Source organism: Orycteropus afer, unplaced genomic scaffold (assembly GCF_000298275.1).
Source record: "Orycteropus afer afer isolate SDZICR_OR568_19922 unplaced genomic scaffold, OryAfe1.0 scaffold00250, whole genome shotgun sequence".
NCBI lineage: Eukaryota > Metazoa > Chordata > Mammalia > Tubulidentata > Orycteropodidae > Orycteropus > Orycteropus afer.
Window position 1 is genome coordinate 232,857 of NW_006921837.1, and position 8,456 is coordinate 241,312.

The window sequence follows — 8,456 nt, forward strand, 5'->3', positions numbered from 1 at the left end:
CGCTGCCCGCCTACCCCGCGGCCGAGCCCCCTGGTCCTCTGTGGCTGCAGGGTGAGCCGCTCCATTTCTGCTGCCTGGACTTCAGCCTGGAGGAGCTGCAGGGCGAGCCAGGCTGGCGGCTGAATCGCAAGCCCATCGAGTCCACGCTGGTGGCCTGCTTCATGACCCTGGTCATCGTCGTATGGAGCGTGGCCGCCCTCATCTGGCCGGTGCCCATCATCGCCGGTTTCCTGCCCAACGGCATGGAGCAGCGTCGGACCACCGCCAGCGCTTCCGCGACCGCCCCCGCCGCAGTGCCTGCGGGGACCACCGCGGCAGCCGCCGCCGCCGCTGCTGCTGCTGCCGCCGCCGCGGCTGTCACCTCGGGGGCGGCGACTAAGTGACCCGCTCCGCTCCACCCTGCGTCCGTCCTGTGTTCGCGCTCTTGGGTGCCTTTCCCGCCAGGAGACCCGGCCGGTGTGCTTCGTGCTGTGGTGACCGCTAGTTCCTCCGGGGAGGGGACCGCCAGAGAGGCCCTAGAGTGTTGGAAAAGCAAGGTTTGTGCTGCCCTTCTTGCCCCGAAAAAGCTAGATGTGAGTGAGCCCTAAGACTGAACGATGAGATCCGCAGCTTTGAAGAGAGAGAGGTGGGAAATGGGGCCCTTTCCCCTCCATTGCATCCCCCTTTCCTGCACCCACGTGCCCTATAGTCATGGCAGAAAATGACCAAATCCTGTGTATTTGTTTTATATATTTAATACCTATTTTAAATGAAAGTTTTAGTAAAACAAACAAACAAACAAAAAGATCAGATTACTATTGCTGTAGTAAGAGAAGTCCTTTGTATCCGAACATAGCTGTATTTGAAGTTTGTTGTTTTTTAATTTATTTAAAAGGGGGGTGGTGGGGCATGGGCAGGATTTAACACTGGTATATTATTATTGCTGAAAATGAACTTTATGAACCTTTTCTCCAAGATGATCTACCCAGTGACGTGGCCTGGTAGGCGTCTCTTCTTGTACTTCTGTGTTTTTTTTGGCTTTTAATACAGACATTTTCCTCCAGGGATGTGTATGTAGTTTTATTTGTTTATTTGACTTAGGAAAAAGAAACCAAGAATTAGAAGATGTTCTCTTGAAATGGGAGGGAGGGAATCCCTAAAAAGTTAAGGAAGGGCTAATTCTGGCTCCTACACCTGGCAAGGAGAGGAGGCAGATGGAAACAGCGTCATTTGCCTTAATGGCAGTTGCTTTGCCTCTCCAAGCGCTGCTCCCCAACACCCAGCACCCCCATCACAATGGCAAAGTTTTATGTGATTTATCTTATTACCCACTGCTCCAAGCTCTCCAAAATAGCCATTAGAGTTCCAAAATGATAAAATCAATAGTATCTCAGGGCTAGGTGTCTTTCATAGGAATGACTCATTTTAAATGGTATATAGATATTTATTTTCAAATACATAAACTTAGCAAATTCGATCATTCACGAACCCGAGTTATTATTTGGACATTAGTAAGTTTTTTTGTTTTTTTTTTTTTTAAGTCTTGGGGACTAAACAGTTAATGATTACAAAGCTCCCCCTTTTCCATGTTGCAGTAATTTCAGATTCTTCTCCATTTTCAGAAGAGTAAAAGGAAAGTCCTTAAAGTGACTTAATAGAAAAACAATTTTAAAAGTCTTTAAACCAGATTGTAAAAGCTTTTTCCTTTGCTCTATCTTCTCCAGGCTCTTAAGTGAGTATTTCAACTGATCTAGAGCTGTAGTTCTCAAAGTGTGGTCCCTGGACCAGCAGCTTCAAAATCACCTGGGAACTTTAGAGATGCAAATTCTTGGGTACCACCAAGGACCTACTGAATCCAAAACTTAGGTAGAGTCAGGCAATCTGTGTTTTAATAAGACCTTCAAAGGATTCTGATGTGTCTTAAGTTTGAGGAACCTTCTAATGCATATAACCTTTTATCTTAAAATGTCCATATCAAAGAGATGGGACCCTTCATAGGAGAATGAGAAGATGGGTCATTACTGCCCCTATGGCTCTTTGGGTTCCAGGGATCTCTGTCAGAGGCTAGCCTCTGAGGGAGGAGGCATTTGCTATTAAGAAGTTCAATGTAATGCAAGTCCACTAGGTTAGCAAGTCATTGCGAATCTTCTTGTTTCCAAAAGCAAGGTAGGTTGTGAACTGCACTATTTGCCATGCCTTTGGTAACTAGCAAAGAGTTCTGGTAGTGCAGTGAGTAAGGCATTTGGCTGCTAACCAGAAGGTCAACAATTCAAATCCACCAGCTGCTCCACGGGAGGAAGATGGTATAATCTACTTCCATAAAGATATACAGCCTTGGAAACCCAATGGGAGTCACTAAGAGTTGGAATTGGCTAGATACCAGTGAGTTTGGGTTTTTTTTTTTTTTTTTTTTGTAACTAACAGGAGAAAATAACTTTGCTAACCTTGACGATTTTTAATATAATGATAGCATTTTTAATTCTCTAGGACAACACACACGATCACTCTCCCTGCCTTTTTCCCATGGTGAAAATTGAGGCTCAGAGGAGGTAAGACATCTTGTCTACAATCATATAGCTACACAAGATAAAGCTGAGACTAAACCTGGGTGGTCTTCCTCTCAGACTGTTTTTCCTTTTATCACTAGACATTTCCTTTCTTAGGAGGATTAGGAGCTAACTACTCAAGGTCTGCTTCTCAGTTGACCCAGCCATCACTGTCAGATTCTGTGCATACCCAAAGGAGACAGCATTAATTTAAAATTAGACTTTCAGACACTTAATAGATCAAATAAATAAATAAGTAAAATTTAAAAAAAAAAAAAAAAGCACACTGAAATTTCTTGGCCATAACCAAACTCTTTGAGGAAATGAGTCACTGGCCCTGAAAGGTAAAGGTAAGGAACATATTGTGGGGGACATCCAGCTCAAATGACATAACATAGTTCACAAAGGCAATATTCTACATCCTACTTTGGTGAGTAGCAACTGGAGTCTTAAAAGCTTATAAGTGGCTGTCTAAGGTGAAACTATTAGTCTCTCCCTGCCCAGAGCAAAGAAGAGTGAAGATAATCAATGAAGCAAGGAAACTGTTAGTTCAGAGGACTAATGGACTACGTGAACCCCAGCCTCAACAACCCTGAGACCAGGAGAACCAGATGAAACCCAGCTACCACTGCCAACCACTCTGAAAGGCATCACAATAGGAGGTCCTAGATAGACTGGAAGAAAAATGTGGAACAAAATTAAAAAAAAAAAAATACAAGACTTACTGGACTGATTGATAGAAACTGATGGAACCCCAAGACTGTGGCCCTTAGATATTCTTCAAGCCTAGAACTGAACTCACCCCTGAGGTTCAACTTTCAACCAAATAATAGGCAGGCCTATAAGGTGAACAGGGAGCTCTGGTAACGTAGTGCCTAAGATACTTGACTGCTAACCAGAAAGCTGGCAGTTCAAACCCACAAGCTACTACTCAGAAGGAAGGGTGGGCAATCTACTTCTGTAGTGATACCACCTCAGAAACCCAAGGAGGAGTCACTATGAGTCGGGTCCCACTGACAGAGCATAACAACAACAACATAAGGTGAACAGTAACACCAGGGTACACATTCCTCAGAACAATCAACCAAAAGAGATCAAAAGGGCAGCATTTGCCCAGAGATAAAGCTCAGATGTCAGTAAGGGGTGGGAAAAAAGGATGAATGTAAATGAACACAGGAAGGAAGTGGGAAGAGTGCTGATACATTGTGGGGGTTACGATGAATGTCACAAAACAAAATGTGTATGAATTATTGGAAACCAAATTTGCTCTGTAAACTTTCACCCAAATAACAATAAAAAGTTAAAAAATAATTATATAAAACTTGAAAATCATAATAGTAATAAAAACTACTGAATGAGCCCTAATGAATATCTTCTTAGGGTAGATTTGAAATATCAATCATTTACCCATATATTATAATTTTCAGAGAACTGAGGAAATACCCACCTTCTTAGGGAAGCTAATCCTGTATCAAATTGCTGTAGTAACACATACATTATCTTGTTTAATTTTCCTAACAATCCTGCTATATGCCATTTTACAGATAGGAAAACTGAGGCTTGGAGAAGTTATGTAATTTGCCCCAGGTTGACAAAACTGATAGGTGGTAGAATTTTGACCTCAGCTCATCTGACTCAAAGTCCACATTCTTCCCTCAGCTCTTCACTGTCCCTCCAATGTTTGTCAGTCAGTAGTTCCTCCATGGTCCCTGGGTAGTGCAAACATGTAAGTGCTCCATTACTAAGCAAAAGGTTGACAGTTTGAACCTACCCAGAGGTGCCTTGGAAGAAAATCCTGGCTATCTGCTTCCGAAAGTTCACAGCCATGAAACCCTATGGAGCACAATTCTATTCTGTACATGGAGGGTCACCATAAACCGGGTGGACTGGAGGGCAACCAGTTTAAGTTCTTCAAACTGGAAAAGAAGAGTGCCACTGTAACCTCTGTGTACATACCCCCCCCCACACACACACACACCAGATTCCAGCCCATTGGTAAAGCCTTCTGGGAACAGCTCGAGTTTCGAGCAACACAGCTAAATCTCTAGGATAAATCATTATCCTCAGTTACTCTCCTGTCTCCTGGGAGAGTTTGCCCTGCGGTCAGTATGTACCCACCCTTCTAAAATCCCTCCGTGTCTGGCGGCAGCCCCTTTGTAAAAGCTGCCCCAACCCCAGATCTGAATGTCTTAGTCTCCTATGGGGATTGCCTCAGCTGAAGAGAGCCCCTTGCCTGAAGCCACACATACCCCCGCTGCAGGGCCACTGCCAAGGACGGACTGGCCAACAAGCAAGGTACATACAGGATTAATTGTGTTTACTTAGTAATCTTTCACATCAAAGATGTGGTAAAACCAATGTGAAATTGTACACTACTGAGTAATAACTAAACACAAGTAAGCCTGTGTGTACCTTGCTCATTATACATCTGTGTGTACCGTGTTTACTGGTTAATCTACCCTGTACAGCATCTAGTGACTGGTCAGCATAGGGGTACAAACCCAGTCCTAATGCCCCAACTAGACACAGCTCTGAAATGCCCTCCCACCTTCACAACTCCCCACAGGATTGGCTGAGATGTCCATTGAACCTGCATGGAAGTTCCACTTCTCCCTTTATCCACTCCTGCTTCCTCCTACCCCACATCCCCCTCCACAGGTGTTAATCCACGTTGTTGTTGTTGTTAGGTGCCATCCATTTGGCTCTGACTCATAGTGACCCTACCTACAACAGAATGAAACATTGCCTGATACTACACTAGCCTCATAATCCTTGCTATACTCTAGCCCATCGTCACAGCCACTGTGTCAATCCATCTGGTTGAGGGTCTTCCTCTTTTTCACTGACCCTCCACTTTATCAAGCATGGTATCATTCTCCAGGGAAAGGTCCCTTCTGACAACATGACCAAAGTAGGTGAGACGAAGTCTGGCCATTCTTACTTCCAAGGAGCATTCCATCTGCACTTCTTCCAGGATAGATTTTTCCTTCTGACAGTCCATGGTGCTTTCAGTATTCTTCACCAACACCACAACTCAAAAGCATCAACTCTTTTTCTATCCTCCTTGTTCATTGTCCAGCTTTCACATGCATATGAGGTGATTGAAAACACCATGGCTTGGGTTAGGTGCACCTTAGTCTTCAAAGAGACATCTTTGCTCTTCAGCACTTTAAAGAGGTCTCTTGCAGCAGATTTCCCAGTGAAATGTGTCATCTGATTTCTTGACTGCTGCTTCCTTTGGTGTTGATTGTGTTAGTCCAAGAGCACTCCCTGATAAACCTCCTGCACACTAATCCCTATCTCAGCACCTTGGATCCCAACCTGCAACAGGCAATTTGCCTAATGAATATGCAGCATTGTTCTACCCCATGGTCATTAAGCACATATGGCGAGCAGGTCACATAAATGTGTATCATCTATATTACTTTTACACAGACCTCGCATTTTTATTTTTTCTCTTCACATTTGGATAGCTCTAATATCCACAATGAGTGGTGATGTGGAAAATGTCCCCTAGCCATTTCTTGTTAATCATTGCACCTCATAGATAAACAAACAAAAACCATTTGCTTTTGAGTCAATTCTGACTCATGGCAATCCCATGTGTTTCAAAGTAGTACTCTGCTCAATAGGGTTTTCAAGGCAATGATCTTTTGGAAGCATATCACCAGGCTTTTCTTTGCAGGTGCACCTGGGTGGATTTGAACTGCCAAGCTTTTGGTTAATAGTAGAACAATTAACCATTTGCACTACTCAGAACTCCTCCCTCACAGATATACGTGTCAAAAGAAGGCCTTGTTTCTTTCCCTTTTAAATCACTATCTCAGTCAAGATGCTCTGAGTTATGCTGTAGCAATAAGCAACATCAATATCTCAGTGACTTAACACAAAAAATGTTTACTCCTTGCTCATAATCAAAATTGGCAGGTGTTCTGCTCTTTGGAATCATTCAGGGATCCAGGTTGAAGGTGACTCCTACTTGACAAATATAGCCACCATCATCTAGGTAGGAGGAAGGAAACTCTGGAGGGTCTCACGCAGGCAATTAAATTCTTCAGCCAGGAAGTCATATCTTTTCTGCTCACTGGTCAGAACGAGTCATGTGGCATCAACAGAAACAAGTCTTGAGTCTCTGGGGCTTCCTGTTCTCTCACTCTCTGTCTTCTCTCATCTTACCCAGAATACTACCCTCAGAGATCAGAAGGGCAGAATTTGCACAGGGAGAAAGCTAGGCAAGCAGGAATGCAAAGGCAGGAAGGAAACAGGGAAAGGGTAACCTCAGGGAGGAAGTGGGAAATGAGCTGTTCCATTGTGGGGATTGTAATCAGTGTCATAAAACAAAATGTGTATGCACTGTTGAATGTACAATGAATCTACTTTGTAAAATTTCACCCATATCACAATAAAAAGTTAAAAAAGAAAGAAGACTACCCTAAGGACAAATATTTCCTTGATCTCCTACTTTTAGAAATTTTCTAGAATCTCACTCTTTCCTGGGCCTACAACTTCCCATCAGCTTGAGGTGACTTCTTAAACTTACAAGATTTCTTCTGATGCCCCACCCAGGACTCTTCCATGCTGGCTGGCTCCTATGTTTTCTCCAAAGCCCACTTAGTTTTCATGGCCTTCTGTGTCTTTTCTAAGATGCTGCCATCCTCTTTCATTCTTCACTTCCAGTTACTAAGATCTCATAATCCTCCACTCAAGATGTCTGTCCCATACAGTTCCTCTCCCAGCCTCAGTATCATTCAAGGCTGTGGGACTTGGGGATGATTTCTGCCACATCCCAGGACAGGCCAAGAGCCACACTTATTCTGAGGATAGTGAGGATTTACTGTGATCCTCTGAAGCCTGAGAACATGGCTTAGGACAATGATAGTCTCCTCTCTGCTGCCTTAGCATTTTCCTGGCATTCTTACTGCTCCAGCATTCCCAAAACTGACTCTGGAAGTTCCAGGGTTTGTGACAGTGCCGTGAGGACCTGTTCTTTTTGTGATTTCTTAAGGGCAATGATTAAGATCAAAATCATTGGCATCTTGCTAACACTCATCTTGACTGTATCTATAGATTTCCTCCCAGCAACCTTTTTTGGCACTCTGGGAAAGAACCTACCTTCAGGGCGCCCAACCAGAATTTGCTTTGCTCCATGATCAATTGCTGCTGGGTTCCTGGCACATTCCATCAGATTTCCTGTGTGTGGATCAGTACCGGTAGGAGGGGGCTGAAAAGACTGCTGGCCACAGCTCTCCAACAGTCCCCAAAGCTCAAGTTTGACCCCAGGGCTGCTGGTTTGAGAAACTTGCTCAGAACCTAAAAGAGCTCCCCAAATGTCACTACCTATCCATGTTGTATTCCAAGCTCTTCTGAGTTGTTGCTGTTGTTAGGTGCCATCAAGTTGTCTCTGACTCATAGTGACCTCATGTATAGCAGAACAAAACACTGCCCAGTCCTGTGCCAGCCCCATGATCTTTGCTATACCTGAGCCCATCGTTGCAGCCACTGTATCAATTTATCTCATTGAGGGTCTTCCCCTTTTTCATTGTCCCTTCACTTTGCCAAGCATGATATCCTTTTCCAAGGAATGGTCCCTTCTGACAACATGACCAAAGTAGGTGAGACAAAGTCTGGCCATTCTCGCTTCCAAGGAGCATTCCAACTGCACGTCTTCCAGGACAGATTTCTTAGTTCTTTTAGCAGTCCATGGTACTTTTGGCATTCTTCGCCAACACCACAACTCAAAGGCATTGACTCTCCTTCAATCTTCCTTTTTCATTGTCCAGCTCTCACAAGCATATGAAAAAAAAACAAAAAACTCACTGCCGTCTAGTTGAATCCAACTCATAGTGACCCCTCCTTGGGTTTCCAAGGCTATATCACTATGGAAGTAGATTGTCCAATCTTCCTTCCAAGGAGTGGCTGGTGGGTTTGAAC

General features: G+C 44.0%; 1 protein-coding gene across 1 annotated transcript in view; it reads left to right on the forward strand.

Moving 5' to 3' along the window:
* TMEM158 (transmembrane protein 158) overlaps positions 1-383 on the forward strand; it is an 897-nt gene extending 514 nt beyond the window's left edge. Inside the window, exon 1 of the mRNA XM_042782164.1 lies at positions 1-383. This exon is cut by the window's left edge and continues 514 nt beyond it. Coding sequence (XP_042638098.1) covers positions 1-383 — 383 coding nt within the window.
* The last annotated feature ends 8,073 nt before the right edge of the window (positions 384-8,456 follow it).